This window comes from Tympanuchus pallidicinctus, unplaced genomic scaffold, assembly GCF_026119805.1.
Source record: "Tympanuchus pallidicinctus isolate F22 unplaced genomic scaffold, pur_lepc_1.0 scaffold14, whole genome shotgun sequence".
Classification (NCBI taxonomy): Eukaryota; Metazoa; Chordata; class Aves; order Galliformes; family Phasianidae; genus Tympanuchus; species Tympanuchus pallidicinctus.
In genome coordinates this window covers 13,731,967-13,748,189 of record NW_026294659.1, presented here as the reverse complement: position 1 = coordinate 13,748,189, position 16,223 = coordinate 13,731,967, and the positions used below count along the sequence as shown (strand labels likewise).

Sequence of the window (16,223 nt, the reverse complement as noted above, 5' to 3'; positions counted from 1 at the left end):
AAGCAGTATCATTTAGAATATTGACAAAGGCATTTGCTATTTATCCACAGTTAGTATGAGATAATGAAATACAGTTTGTTGGCAGCTCTGGTCGGACATCTAAACGAATGGGGCAGAGAGGCTTTTGGTGATTTAGTACAACCAGGGATGCTGGATTATGTCTGCTTGTTTGCTCTTAACTTTGGAGACAGCAGGAAAGGGATTGTAGAAGTATTAATAGTACATAGAGGAGAAGTACTCTTTTGACTGCATTAAATCATTCTTGAAAAATCTGTCTGCTTCACAGCTCAAGTACTACTTAAAGAACTTAACTTGAAGATAAGTATGCTTACAAGTAGGTTCAAAATATCTTAATTGCCTTTAGAAGTTTTCATAGTACAGGTGTTGTGGTTTTTGTTTTTTGGTTTTTTTGCTACTGCTTTTTAAAATTTAGTAGAATACCTTTTTCCTAGCTTACATTCTAGCAGCCTTTCATGAATTTCCACCAGAAACAAGACATAATCTTCCTACCCTTACTTACATAACCTTAAATGCAAGATTTTTAAAGGCTTTTTGAGAACTAGATATGCCTGACTTGTCCAGAACAATGCTTTAGTCTTGCACATTCAATTCTGGATGTCAGCTGTGGTAGTTACCAGGCAAACTGCTTTGGTAAGTTTTAACAGCAGAAAAGAATGGAGCTTTAGAGCTTTATAATGCTAATGAAAACAATGTAATAGCAAATTATTGTGTGAATTCTGGAAGCTATGTCAGGAGTGAAAAGAAAATTATTTTCTTTCAGTACATTTTAGGTAGCAATTCAGTGAAGAATCTTTTGAAAGCAGACTGCTCACTGCAGCTAGTTAACAAATAACTTAAGATTCAAACTGCAGAGAGAATGCAAAAAATTAACCAAAAAGGACTAACTTGGATACCTCACTATAACGAGTAAAATGACAAAATTGTTGAGGCACCCAAAAATGTATACATGTGCATCAATAATAAAAATGTTCTGTGGCAGCTGATCTGCCTCTCATTTTGAAAGTCATTGACAGAAATTCTCAAAAATTCTAAGATTTTATATACATTTTATGAAGCTAAAAACAGTGTGTAATTGAAATGGAAAGGTAAGCTGAATATACTTCATAGATACCAATTTAGTGTATTCTTATAAGGTTATTCATAATGACTCATTGATGATAGACACTATTTCATAAATCATTGGAGGGTTAACATTTCGCTTGTGTAATCATGCATCCCCTCACAGCTTTCTCTCCATTCCTCTCGTGTTAGAACATGAATGGCTGTCTTTGCAAACATTGCCTTGTCCAAAGAGTTCTTTCATAAGACTCTTCTTCCTTTCCCTGAATATTGTATGAGCACAGCCTTCTGCTTCAGTCAAACTGTCTTTCTGCCTTATGTTGGTAACTTTACTGAAGGATGGTTCGTGTAGCCCAGACAGTTTCTTTACTTTTGATTCTTCTTTGCAGTGGTCCTGACCTGAGTGTCTGTTGTTACAAAGACTGCTTTTTGTGGATTTTGTACCTGATGTAGGAAGCCCGTGATACAAATTTTCAGTGGTTTCTGAGAATACGTATTGTTTTTTCAGCTTAGAGAGCATTTTGTTTCTTGGAATTAAAAAATTACTCCCTGCCTTCCCTCTTCTTAGTTGTTCTCCTGACTTCTTTTCTTTCTCTTCCACTGCATCTTCCTCTTGACTGTTCTCTTTTACACTGTCATTTAGCAGAGTTTCTTCAGCTTTCTTCTGTTTAAGGAAGTCTCTCTTTCTTTCTTGTTTTACAAATTCCAGACAAGTGTGTGCTGTCTGCGGTTTGTTTTCCTTTAAATATTCTAAAATGAATATTAAGGGATTTAGGAATGTTCTTAAATTATATAGGATCACAAACAGTCATGCAGCATTAATGAGAGCAAATTTTACTGCATTATTTCTTAAGTTGTTGCTGATGGTTAGGACAGTGCTATTTACTAATAACAGGATGGGGCAAGGTTTTGTTAAGATCATTATGTCACTGACATACTTGCTTCAATTAATTAGCATACAAGTATAATCTGTATTAAGCATTTCACAGGCTAAACATAGTGCTAGAGAAGTTGCATATAAAGTATCAGGGAAATCACATGAGTTCTGAACTCCTAATTGTCATTCTATTGCTATTACATCGAGCTTAAATATAGGAATGTTTTTTTTTTCCCCTTTAACTGGCAACATGCTTGTTGCATGGAGCAGAATATACTGCAGTTTTTCAACACAGGACTGAATTGGTTCACGAATGGGCTCTGGAAAGGTTTCAAGCTGAAAAGATGGAGTATAAACTGCAGGAGTTAAAACATTTCTTATCGCTAGCTCTGTTACTGATCCAGTAGGTGACCTCAGCAACCTGTCACACCTTTGTAAATGTGTGAAATTCAGCTCACATCATGTCTCCTACCATTTGTGAAGTATCTAGCTTGACAGCATTTCAGATCTCAGTTTTATCTACCTGCCTCAATTTAAAGAAAATGAGGGGTTTTTTTTTCTAAAATATTCAGCTGAAAGGATACATTTGCTTGCTCTTTCATCTGTTACACAGAACCTCTTCATAATTAAGTTGTTTATAGATGAGTTCCTTGCATATGGCCTTTGTGAGATCACAATCAATGATTAAGATTTGCATAAAATCTGTTTGCAGTGGTCACTGTAATGAGGAGATACTCTCAGCCCTTGAAGAACTCCTTTTCCTTTCTTAGCAATAGATCCCAAGCCAGAAAAATCTGTTGACATCTACTATGATGCAGATTCACAACCAACAGTTTGGGATCAGTATTTGATCAGCATGGATTTAACAAAGCGGCCATTAAGTAAAGTATACTTTTATAGATTAAGCTCAGAAATTTTACCAACACAACCATGAGCTGCTTTTAGAAGTCCAGCAGTATGAAGATGCCTTAAGCTGTGGAGCTGATCTGCTGTCAGTGTAGCACCTCCAGAACTTGCTTTCAGTGACTTGTAGTTACTGTCAGTCATATGCCAGCTCAGGTAAATTACCATTATGATCAGTTCATTCAACTTTTGAAAAGATCAGATGCATTTCTTAGATACTAAAACATACCTCCATGAGTTCGACCAAAATTTTCTGGCTTTGGTATTTTCTTGGATGGCTGCTTTTCTGTTTCACATTTGGCATCAGTGTATGCTTTGCTTGCTTTAGCTTTTTGATTCTTATCTTCTGATGCCTTTTCCTCCTATAATTGACAATTAAAGGTAAAAATACAGGGAAATACTTGTTCAGGTACTTTCTAAAGATTCCAATCAGTACAATACTTACAAAAAATGAGTATTTTCTTTTGAGTTCCTTGTATTACAACTTTTGTTCAACATATTTTCTATTATATAGTAATATTTACACAAAATGCACAGGAACTTAAGATGACTGGTCAGGCCAATCAAGTATATTACTAAAACGGAGAAAAAACATACAACTTCAGAGGTAATGTAAGCAAAGGAGTTGGATCCAAATCTTTCATACCTCATGTAGCAGAACTGTACTTTCTTCTTTTTCCTGGGGTTGGTACTGAGATAGCAGTGATGTAAAATGCTGTTTATGTACTTGCACTGATGTGTTTATACTGAGACCTGTTGCAAAAGGACTGTCATTAGCAGTAGTTGTTTCTGGAATTACATTGTTGGTTTAAGCAAAGATACATTTGATGACAGTGGTATTCAACTGGGACCCAAACGTTCTAAGACTCAAGTTTTGTTGGTTAAAGCCTTGTTTTAAAGAGGTTTGCAGTTTAAGTGTATGTTAGTAAATTCAAGTTCCAGAATACATCCCACATTCTGAATGTGTGTATATCTCTATTGCAATTAAAGCATGCTTCAGGTAGGAATGAAAATGGAGGAGTAACTAACATAGCTAAAGCACTGTTAGCTGAGCTTGAGGCACCAATGTGTTGTGTCTTTCCAAAGATACAATAAAATCTCATCTGAGCGCTACTGTTTTTTTTAATTAGAGGTTCTGAGTTTAGCTACCCAGAGGCCTGAGCACTTTCATCAGTACATTAGTATGCTGTACATATACTTTTTCCTTAGTCTACAAAGAGATCCTGTTGAAACAGGACGTGATGTCATAGAAATGTGTCAATACCATAGAGCCTGCGTTGGGTCAGTTTGTATGGTAACGTTTTAATGTAAACTTTAAGAGGTCTGGGAGGGGTACCTCAATTTTCAAGCTCCTAAATTCAGATCACAGAATCACCCGGGTTGGAAGGGACCTCAAGGATCATGTAGTTCCAACCCCCCTGCCTAGCAGGGCCACCAAACATACACATTCAGATCAGGAAAATTCAGATCCTACAGAACAAATGTGCTTGTTTTTATGCCTTCTGACTTGTTCAAAGTTAAGCAATTATATAAGGCTTTGCAGAACCAGACTCTTAAGGAGAAATAGTTCACACTATGTGAAATATCCCCGATACTTGAAAGGAGGTTCCAAGGGAGCAGTTGAATAGTCCCTTCAAAGAAGTACCTGAATAGGATGAGATGACAGGGCAAGGCCTGTGTATTGTTCTTTTATTCTATGTTTGGAACAGCTTTGACATGAATACAGGAACAAAACTGTAATCTTACCTACATCACCATTCAGCCTTATTCCTAGCTTTGATATCCGAAATCAGAGGAAGACTATCCACAAAAAGGGTGATTTTTCAACTTGCCTTTTGGTGATGATAAGGATGTTGAGAACTAATTTGAAAATTACCTCTGAAGAAATGGCACTTATGATGTGGAGGGAAATAGTTTTCTGAACCCAAGTAGTTACTTAAAAGTAACAAAAATCACTAGAACATTCTTCAGATTCAGAACTAGGGGGAGCTGTACCTCTAGATGAACTAGTGTGACCTTCCAACAACTGAGCAAAGCTTGCTCTCACAGCTAACTTTAACAGATTCACTCAATAATTCAGTTTTATTTTACTTATATGTAGGGAGCTTTCTTATACCCTAAACCTATCTTCACTTGCTTATCAAGAACATTAAAAAAAAAAAAAAAAAAGCACCCACACATTGCTTGCTTTCCTGCTGTATAAAAGTTTTTACAAATACACAAAGGAAACAACTCCTTGAAAAAGTAGCTCTTTCCAAATTTATTATAGGAAAATTCAAGCCAGCAGTGAAAAGGAAAAACAATTTCAGCTATTACCAGTTGTAGGCTTCTAAATCATCCTTTTCCATTAATGGCACAAAATGAAATCCTTATTGGGCAAGGATACCAGAAGAACAGACAATGTTGTTGGGAATCTATTCATAAAATAGCAAGTCTCATTTAAGCTAAGAACTTAAGTAGTAATCAGTGTTTAATATTACAATTTAAATAAATTTAAATAATCTACAAGTCCACGTCAGTAAAGTTTTAAAAAAAAAAAAACAAACCCAGATGGTGATACGATACAACAAAAGTTAGAATTCAGTGCTTCATAAATAAACAAAGTTTGTCTGACTTGGAATAAGAAGTAGCAATTTCTTTCTACATCTTAAAATTTTAATTACCAACTTTATCTCTGTATTTCACACGTCACTAATGCAGAGTAATGGATTTGCAAAGGAAGTTCCACTTCCTCCTTTAGTTTAGAAGCGGGAATATTTAAGCATATTTTAAATAGTTGAGTAAGCCAGGAAATTCAATGTTCCAATCATTATCCAAAACCAGAGAGTATAAGACTGCTGTGCAAAAAGCTCTCCTATGGAATAGTGGCAAAATGTTTCTGATCTTGAGTAGCAAGCCAATGTTACTTCAATATCTTTCATGTACTTCTTCCACATAGAACACATCTGTTAGTAAATTCAAGATACTAATCCAAAGCATATATAAATTAGCAATTTATAAATGCTTCAAGAAAAATGCTTGCTTCAACGTTATTGTCCTTGATAGCATGCATGTGAGCAACAAAGCAGTTCTGAACTTGTATGATTTATAATTGTTTTTAGCAGTTGTTCCCTCCAGGTCAAGAGGTCAGCAAACATAGATGCTTAATGCTATGTGAGACACAGCCTGTAGCATTCAAGGAATCTGCGTGAGGCTGGCCAGCATTACCCAGGAGTGATGGGATACCTGTGTCCTTCTGGAACAACTGCAGAGCCAGGCAAATGTGCTACAACATCTCAAATGCCACCAGATGATGCCTATTATTAGGCAACTGAATCCCACACAAGACAACTGCTTCTGGAATGGTTGACAGACAAACTTGGCTATGATAAATTTCTCTCTGCTACCCATCTAAATCCATAAAAAAGAAATAGTTTACTAAAGAGTTATTTCTTCCTGTTGATAGAATTAACTTTCTATTATTTTGCTATGTCTTTCTACTATAGCATCAATTTTGCTGATGGAAATAACTGAGAAGATATCCAATAATGGGTTTACTACAAGGTCTGACTGCCTATTTAAATTTACTTATTATGAATAAAACCAAAAGAGTGCTAAAGATGTGGACTTTTTCTCTCAGATAAACTGACAGTATGATCATCAGAATAGCCTTTAAACTTTGTAAACCTTGTACCTCAAATCCACTCCCTTCCTTGCTGCACAACAAAATGCAAGCTGCAGAAGCTTCAATAATAGGCACTGAAACATCTCTGCTTCTAATAAGCTAGAGATTTTAAGAATGAAAAAAAAAATATGAAGAAAAAAAGATAAAAACAGCATCTAAAGACCCAGACCCAGCTAAATTCATTATTTTGACTGATCTGAAAGCACTTTGAAAGTCTGTACTAACACTAGGAACTTGCTGCATGAGGTTAGTTTGTGAGGTGCTTTGGTTCAGTGAGATGTGATGTTGGAACTGTAGCTGTGGGATGACCACGTCTCATGGCCAAATCAAAACGAACAAGCCTGAACAAAAATCAGACTGCAGAAGTGGAGCGATTGCTTCATGCTCTTATTAAAATAGACAAACAGCTCTTGATGCAAATAGACACTTACAATAGCAACACTATTTCATTGTCTCTATTACAGTACTAAAACTGTACGTATGCTAAAGACTATTCAAATGAAAAAATGGGTGGAGTATTAACCACAGGTCATACGTTAATAGTCATAGAATACACAAGCATAAAAGAACCCCTAAAGCATACATGTCAGAATATTTTTTGCTTATATAAAAGTATCTGTCTCTGCTTTCACTTAGGAATATACGTCCCAATTACAAGACAATATAAGATTCACATAATGAGATAACGAGGGAAAACAAATATACCTTTACTTTTGTTATGAGGTACTGAATCATCTTTGTCCTTTGGCATTCTAAGCAAACGATTTGCGTAGATATTCTTTATGTAAAGTTGCCGATCCTTTTCCTAAGAAGGAATAAATGCTATTAAGTTCCTTGAGTGCGTTTAGAATGAGTCTTTACCTATTTGATTTTCTTATGCTGGGAAAAAAACTGCCAGCAATACTGCTTTGTTCTACACCATTTGGTGACTCTGTCATCCACTTAAGCATGAATCAGCCGTTTTCTTTCATGAGCCAAACCAAAATTGTTTCCTTTAAAGGCTAAAAATCACATTTTTACACCTTTATAACAATGTTCAGAAAATGAGGCCTTCTGTAACATGACATAAACTTCTGAGGAACACTTTCACTGTCATAAGAATCATGTTTTCATACTAAAATTTCAGTAACATTCTTGCTAATCAATTCCTGGTCTGAAAAGGAGTTACATTTAATTTGGGCACAGAGGTTGATCTGAATGAGAATTACATCTGTATACCCTGAATGGTCTGAATAAGCCACATGTGCAGAACTGTAAATGTGTACGAATGAACTGTTCTGGCACAGAAATACGATTAATAAGCATGTCTGCTCCTCCTGGTAAAACAATGTAAGGTTTTGTGAATCTAAACAGCATTAAGAAAACACATGAAGAAATATTTAGAGAAGTCTTTATGTGGGAACTGCACTTTAAAATAATTTGCATTCTAGAACAGCTTTCCATGAATGTTGCTAGGGCTGTGACTATTTCCATCTCCCAGATTTGCACACATAGATACATATACATCGTCAAGAGGAACAATCAGGCATCTGATTCCATTTTGGAGAAAGTTTCCTTGTGGAATCAACAGATGCATCAGTCACAGAAATAAATAGCATATTTTAACCATGCTACAAACACAGTTTAGATTAAAAAGACCACAAAGATTTCCATGTTTTCTTGATATGTATGTTCTTCTTAAGCACTATTCACATCACATAACTTTATTTTGTTTTCTGTCTACTCAGTGCCACATTTATGTTCTTCCGTACATTCAGTGTAAAGTGTTACTGTGTTAAAGTTGACACAGATGTCCCAAAAATATTTTTGTAGAAAACAAGCTGAAACTTGAAACAAACTCTTGAATCATTTTTGTAAGTCTTTTTTGTTGTTTTTCAGATTGTAATATTTGGCTCATTTTGATTTGAAAGTGTTCCTGTAAGGAAGCTCATATTGGGTGGATATATTGAGCTAGATCTAACAAAACAGTAACAGTTTGGTGGGTACTATTAGTTCAAATTATGATACATTAATCTGTTCCAGTTAGTTACTGAAGTCCTTTAACTTTTGACAAACAGACCCTACAACAATTTCACAATTTTATATTTTGACTTTTTTTTTGTTAGACTACAGACTCAAATATGAATAAAAACTCTATTAGTAAATAATGAAAGAAGCAAACGAAAAGATAAAATTAATGACTCGAATCTTCCTGTAGGAGCAGAAACCTGTTTAGAATCTTGAGTACCTTAATTTTTTGGTGAAGAGAGTTAATTTCCATTTGCAAGTTCTTTGTAATTATCCCAGCTTCAACAGCTTTTTTATTCTCATTTGCCAGCTGGCGACTAAAGGTGCTATTGTTCAACTTCATCTGCTTTTCTAGGCTCTTAAAAAAATTACACGTTTTACAATATAAATGTACTTAGCGTGACTGTTAAAAAGTTTTCTATTCTTACCAGATCTAAAAAATAAGCATGCTGATATAATGAAAAGTAACCTTCTATTTATTGTAAACAACGCATGAAATGATTATCTCTAGAAGTACTTTAGAAATGAGCAAAAAGAGGCTTAAAACCCAATTATACTGATCAGAAAATAAAGCGTCTGGCATTTCAACATGAAAAATTTGCCTGTACATTATTGTTCTGATAATTAATGAAAACAATCATCTTCAAGACATTCTCATACGCTTCATTTCACATCAACATCGATTTACTATGGCAGCATAAAGAGGCTTAGTGTAAATGAAGAGTAGGTACTTTACCAAGTACTTTATCATCACAACCCAGTGCTACGCACTGAAGTGATAGTTAATAAAATTGTAGGGTGAGAACCCAATCCTGCAAGCTTTTTATTGCTTCTCACTGTGACTCCTGTAAATAGAAAGTTTCAAGAGTCTAAATTCAGCTATTTACGTTTTCATTTTCTTACAGGTAATAAAATATTTCAAACCCAGCTTCTCAGATAGTGAAATGCCTCTAAGATTACCTGGCTCTTTATTTAATCATGTGAATAATGTACTCCATAGAAAACAGAAATTAATTCCTGGAGGACAATAGACATTTCACTCTTCTGGTTTTGTAATAAGGCCTGTATTCCTGTTTCCTCATGAAAGGTTCAATGAGGGTAAAGCTTTATGTAGAAGATAAAAAAGATAATTTGATCATCTCTTATTGAACTCCCAGCAGACTTTTACTACTCCTGAATAATAAATCAGCCATAGAGCCAACTCTAAAAGTGGACTGCAGCGAGTAACAGTAATTAGTGAGCAGGAGATGTAGCTACACCCATGGACCAGCACCACGTGGAAGGAAGAGTGCTTGTTTCCAACTGAGCCAGCTTCTCTTGTCCAAGGAAGCAGACCAGCAGCAGCCAGGTGGTCTCCATGTATGACTAACCCTCTGTTTTATCAGGGCAAATCAGGGCTCAGGGAGTTCCACACCACTGCAGCTGGACTGCCCAAGAAAGGCTGGGTAACTCCATGCTGCTGGCAGAAAGTAGAGCAGACTACTTCTATTGAGGATTGCCCTCCAGCTATGTGCTGTGCTTCTGACCTAATAGGGTTAAAACAGGACTTTAATTCTTAGAAAGCTTTATTGCTGGATTCAATTCACTCAGTCATTACTGACAAATTTTAAAATACTGGAAGGAGTACTGCCATTATTTATACCTTAATGTCTAGCTTAAAAAGAACACTCAGTGCTAGAGGACTGTATTACAATCATCAGTTTGACAAGAAGCAACTAAAAAAGCCAACATCCACTACTTTTGCACAGAACCTCTCCTATTATTCTTACACAAATAAAACGATAGGTATATATTACCTGTATTCTCTTATTATTCACTTCCATTTTTTCTGCAAGGACTGATAATCTGTGATAAAGTTCCTCTTTCTCAGCAAGAGTCTTGTCTTCTGAAAGCTTATACAAGGCTTGCAAATCATCTTTAGCTTTTAGCAGCTCCACTTCAACTTTCCTAAGCCTTCTGGATGCACGTCTTTCTTCCTCCTGAGACATCCTCAGGTGTTTCCTCAAAGTACTCACCTCACTGTAATGCCTTGTTAACAGATCAGGCAAGACACTTTCTGAATTTTCATATCCACCTATTGCTTTTGAGTGCCGATACCAAAGCCGTTTCAAAACCTGGTTTTCTAAGTTTGATGCTTCTAACTTGCGCTGCAAATCAAATATTTCATTCTTCAGCTCTTTAATTTTATGAAGTCTTGCTGATAATATTCTCTGAGCCACTTTATTTCTTTTCTGGGAAATCATATTATTCTGCAGGCTTAAAAATGAAGAATTTTGATGCGGTATCTTCTTAGCTGGCAACTTCTTTCCCCCTGCATTCAGATCAAAGTAAATTGACATTGATATACAGCCATCAATCAAGACAGCAAAATCACTGCTATGTCTCCACCTGCTCACACAAGCTCCTACATTACTCATCCAGGGTACTTAAATGCACTATGACCAAAGGTCCAAGATCTGCAATAAGAAATCAATGTTCAAATCCATACACACACAGATAAAGCAATCCATAATGGATTTATGTGGACCACAGCTACATAGGAAGCTACAGGTCTGTAATGGCACAAGGTTGCCTCCTTTCACTTTCTGAAGCCATTTTTATTTGAAATAGCCATCCTGCTCAACTTCCCTTAATAAGGATAACAAAGTATATGTTTGTCTTCTGTGGCAAACACCAGGGATGTTTTGTGAATAACTCAGTGAAGCACACTTATAAAGCATACAGTATTCCACTATCAGTGGAAACAGATTTTTCCTTTTTGTATATGTTTAGTTTACTAATGTATCTGGGGGCTGTTGGAGCCAATTCATCCCACCTGGAAGGATTTCTACAGGCTTCAAGAGGAGGACCTACACCTTGAATAGGGGCATGACAGAAGAAAGATAACAATAACCTAAAGGTCTGCAAGAACTCAAAACTCAAGGTGATCAAAATTGGACATGGTTACGTATCTGTGAAGTTATGACTTCTGACCAGCTTTCTGTAACTTCTGAGGCAGCTCTGAGTTAAGTTTTTAACCCTTATATGCTTGTAAGCATAGAACAGTTATGTAGTCATGTACGCTGTTTCTAAGTGGTAATTAAATATATACATATTTTAATGGCTAGCATTCTAAGTGTATTACTGTCATTTTGCCTTTCTGTATGGCCAATATTCTAAGTGAATGATACTAATTTTCCTTTCCTGAAATGTAAGTAGAATTTGAAAATAGTCAAAATTATATCAGTGTGTGCTCCCCCCTTTCAGACACGTATTCAGTCTCATTCTAGCTTTCAGGTCATTTCAGACAGCATTTTGCTAGAAGTTTATAATAATAATTTATCAATAGAAAATATTTTAAGTACAGAATACACAAGGTCCTAACTCAAAAAAGAATAAAGAAAACATCAGATCTTTTTAAGAACTTCAGTATAATTCAATGAGTATTCCACATACACAATATTTACAGGAGCAGGCCCTAATTACAACATCCTGTAGCAGACAGGAGGCAACAACAAAGTCATGTCAGGACAAGGTAAATCAGGACACCGCCTCAGGCAGCAAAGCCAGGCATCAGCCTCAGCTTCACTTCTTCCATGAACAAAGCTAGAATAACAGAAAGCTACAGCAAGAGTGTTACTTAGGAAGACAGAGTTAAGTGGGAGAGTGGCTTCTGCTGTGGAAAAGGCTCTTCCTTGCAGCACCTGGTTGGATTTGAGGAAACACAGATATGAAAATATGCAGTAGAGATTCTTCACTGCTAACATTTACAAGGAGGAACTGTATTTGTGCTATATGGTCATTGCACTGAAGCATAAATTCTACATAATACACTATGACTAAGATGGCCAAAACATAGGTTTTTGTGTAAGAGTTGACATGTTTGTGCAGACATACAGCTTTCATTAACTTTCCTTAAGAAAGGTTCTTTTCAGACTCATCAGCTTATGCATAGTCCAAACCACAGAAATATAGAAATCACAGTATCTGCAGGAAAGCCATTCAACATCAAGGAATGAAGACTGCAAAGGTGTTCCCACATGTCAAGTGATTATCCTGCCTCTTGGATCAATGAATATTATGGCATAACATAGTAAGGGGTCTCCACCTCTTTCTCCTCATTCCGGTGTTCAAAACATAATTTATTATTCTTCAGTGAAAAAAGTGTTTTCCCTGCCCTCCTCATTACAAAAAAAAAAAAAAAAGACACCATAGAAAGGGAACAGCTGTGCATCTGAAGACAGCCACATTTGAATACTACCAGAAAACAAATTACCTTTATTGTTTTGGGAAAAGATCTGTTGTTCTTTTTTCTTCTTTCTTTCATTTTTCTGCATTTTCTTCTCTTCAGTTTCGGGTAGTTCTAAACAACGGCTGCTTCTAGCTGTTTCAGAGCAAGTCACTGACAAAGCCCTCAGAATAGTTAGTTTGATGATTTTTACTTCTGCATTCTCCACTGCATTGCTTGCAATCATTACCTCTGCTTCAGCTGCTGCTTCTAATACTTCTGTGCTTTGGGGAATCGTCTGTGTCACATACTTACTAGGACTTGCTATCCTCCTGCACTAAAATATGAAGGAAATATTCATTTGAATTAATCACTGCTGTGGTATAGAAGGCTTAAAAATTGACCTCCATGAGCTATCAGGAACTAAAATGTTAGTGAGTTATTTATTATTAACGTAAATAGTATTAAACAGTCTGCATCTATATTAAGCAATGCTAAGGAATACTAATCCAGTAAAATAATTGTGTGTAGTAAGCAGTAACTTTATTTGCAGAAATAACTGCAAATCCGAAATATAATCATTTAACTCAGAATTTACTGTAATACTGGCATGTGTTTTTTGAAGACTATTTATAAGATACTGATGCTTAAATGTAAACAGATACCATGGATTGTTTCCAGTAACATACCCATTTTATCCAGGATAAGTATATTTAAAAGAAGTGCAATTGTGTTTATGCTCTATAGCTAAAAAGTGCTTTGTAGTATTACATAATAATTCTCTAAAATTAAGATGATGTTATTGCTAATTGCATTCTTTTGTTATTTTTTGATGTCCATGTCACTAACGAATCATTTAGTCATATTTTTCAATACTTAGATCACAAATTAGATCACAAAATGAAGTTATTTTAACTGACATATTAACATCATAGGCAGGAGATGTAGCAGCACCTAAAGCTGTACAACACAGTCTCTGATTTTGACACTGAAATAAAAATCTTAAACTTTTGGGACGTTGCTTTATTTTACTTATTTTCAAATAGAAACAAAACAAAATAAATAAATAAATAGATTAACAATATAACAAAAGTACGTCTGCACAATTTCAGAAGAAACATTAGGAAAATAAATACTTTTTTTTTTTTTTAAATATGGACAATTGTTTCGCAGCCTAACCACACTTAACACATTTGTTTCCTTTTTAAAGTGCTATAAGACATTGCTCTACGTGTCAAGGCACTTATAACTGGAATTATCAGCTGTAATGCACTGTTGTCAGAGACGTGATTCCCTGATGCAGTGATCTTACTTTTTTTGACTGGATTTATTTGGAATTACCTTTTTCAGTAGTCTCATTTGCAAGCAAAATGAATTCTCCTAATTATTTAATTGTTGAAATAGAATATATCTAGCATAAAATATAAAATGCTGACATGTGATACATATTTGTAAGTATGTTATACCTAAGTATTTTTGTTTACTGGAAAGTAGAACAGATTGACTTCAGTAGCGTACACTCAGGGCAATATCATTTAAACAGTGCAGTTTCAGTAAAAAGGATTTCTCGGGATACAGCTGAGTCTTTCTCAATATGACCTGAAGATGACTCAGCCCATAGTTTTACAGATGCAGAATTCTACTCATTAGTAGAATAAATTGTATATCTGAGGGGACTTAGGAGAGAGTAGCAAGTATGTAAAGGAAATTAAAGGGGCATTAAAATGATAGTTCACGTAAAATGTAAGAAGCAGCCTTAGCTAAAAAAAAAAAAAAAAAAAGGGGGGGGGGGTGGGGGGGGGGGGGGGGAAGAGAAGATATTTATCAAATATTCTTCCTACTTTGTTGCCATTTTTGCTTTCTGGTGAAATTTTACTTTAAATTAAATTTCTTAAACGGAAGAGGGGAATCACTTAACTCCCCCTCCCCACCAAAATGTGCACTTCAGGATTGCACAAAACGTTGCAGGTCAACCCAGAAGTTTCCTTACTCTTCATTCCCTGGTACAAATTACTTTTCATTATGGAAGATGGAGGAGTGCCCAGCGTCCTGTTGAATCTGAGCCGCTCTAATCACAGCCAGGAGATGGGAACTTGTATCGTAACATGATGATGAGGCAAAGGCCAGCTCGGTACACAGGTTTGTACTGCTGTTCAAATTTCATTTAGTACTGTCAACACTTTCTGGCCAAACTGGGTTTAAATCAAATGAGCCTCAATTCAACTTAGAACTGCTGCTTTGTGTTGATGAGATGCGTGGGCTGAACCTCACCATGCATTTTCAAAAGCAGACATTGAGAAGTAAATTAAACGGCACAGAAAAAGCCAAGAGGAGAAAGCACAGAAAGTTAAGGACAAGTAACGGGGAAATAGGAAGAAAAAAAAAAAAAAAAAAAAAAAAAACCAAAACAGTACTTGAGTAGGAAACGAAACGCATGAGCACAGCGAGAGCGTCTGTTCAGCAGGAGCGCCCCGGGCTCCTCCAAACACCCCAGCAACCTCCCCCACCTCCCCGGCGGAGGCTCCTGCTGCCAGCCCAAGGCAAAACGAGAAGCCCTGGCTGTTTAGCAGTCGGCCCGACGCCCCAAGAGCCGCCTCCACACCTCACCGCCCTGACCCTCCATCACACCGCCCCGGGCTCTCTCTCGCCGCCATTACCGGCCGTTGGGTGCCGCCGTTGCCGTGAGGACGGGCAGCGGACGCAGGGCACGCTGGGAGTCGTAGTCGCGGCCTCGCCATCTTACCTCGCTGCCGCCCGTTTGTGTATGTCCACGCTTCATCCCCGCACACGCTATTTGTATTTTTGTCCACATAAAGCTTTTTATGCTCTAAAATCTTTACCTGTAATGGTTTCTTTGTCTGCTGGCTTTGAGTTTGTTCTCTCCCCGTGCTGTTCAGGAGGGGATTTGGATGCTAAACAGCGCAGAGAAAATATTTGCCTCTTAATGCACTAAGAATTTATTATTGCTCTATGTGCGACAGCTATCAGTATGCTTTGGAGCACTCGACCACAGCAACCTTTGTAGTTCTTTAGGGCACTTGTGTCCAGATCATCTCATTTGTGAACAGCATGTTTCAACCTGTCAGACATTTTCATTCCATTTATTAGGAAAGTTTTTATTTACATGCAGTTTTTCTAGAGAAATGGGCATAGAATCAGAGAATCACAGAATGGTTTGGGTTGGAAGGGACCTCACAGCCCACCCACCCCAACCCTGCCATGGGGCCCACCAGCCCACCAGCTCAGCTGCCCAGGGCCCCATCCAACCTGGCCTGGAGCCTCCAGGGATGGGGCACCACAGCTTCTTTGGGCAGCTGTGCCAGCACCTCACCGCCTTCTGAGTAAGGAATTTCCCCCAATATCTAACCAAAATATCCCATCTTTTAGTTTAAAGACATTTCCCCTCACCCTATCTCTATCAGATCCTGCAAAAAGTCAGTCCTCCTCCTGTTCATAAGCTCCCTTCTAGCACTGGAAGGCCACAC

At 36.9% G+C, this 16,223-nt stretch overlaps 1 protein-coding gene across 8 annotated transcripts; it reads right to left on the bottom strand.

The window, feature by feature from the left end:
• Positions 1-392: 392 nt before the first annotated feature.
• LCA5L (lebercilin LCA5 like) lies at positions 393-15,482 on the bottom strand. 8 transcript variants are annotated; one of them, XM_052673808.1, is made up of 8 exons: positions 15,396-15,482; positions 12,787-13,075; positions 10,328-10,842; positions 8,752-8,889; positions 7,230-7,329; positions 3,507-3,613; positions 3,090-3,222; positions 393-1,830 (listed from the first exon to the last, which is right to left on the bottom strand). In XM_052673808.1, exons 1-8 carry the CDS (start codon positions 15,474-15,476, stop codon positions 1,241-1,243), a joined length of 1,953 nt encoding a protein of 650 aa, XP_052529768.1. In that variant the 5' UTR covers positions 15,477-15,482; the 3' UTR covers positions 393-1,240. The 8 variants fall into 8 exon arrangements, with proteins under 8 accessions (XP_052529768.1, XP_052529775.1, XP_052529773.1 ...); XM_052673815.1 differs by having other exon boundaries at positions 10,547-10,842; XM_052673813.1 differs by having other exon boundaries at positions 12,787-13,070; positions 15,396-15,426.
• Between the last annotated feature and the right edge of the window lie 741 nt (positions 15,483-16,223).

Excerpts from the sequence above, each read along its gene's own strand:
- LCA5L (XM_052673808.1), bottom strand. The coding sequence starts at position 15,476 with ATGGCGAGGCCGCGACTACGACTCCCAGCGTGCCCTGCGTCCGCTGCC. Across the intron at positions 10,843-12,786 it reads CTTTTCCCAAAACAATAAAG|GGGGAAAGAAGTTGCCAGCT; the intron begins GTAATTTGTTTT and ends ATCTGAATGCAG. Across the intron at positions 8,890-10,327 it reads TGAATAATAAGAGAATACAG|AGCCTAGAAAAGCAGATGAA; the intron begins GTAATATATACC and ends AATTTTTTTAAG.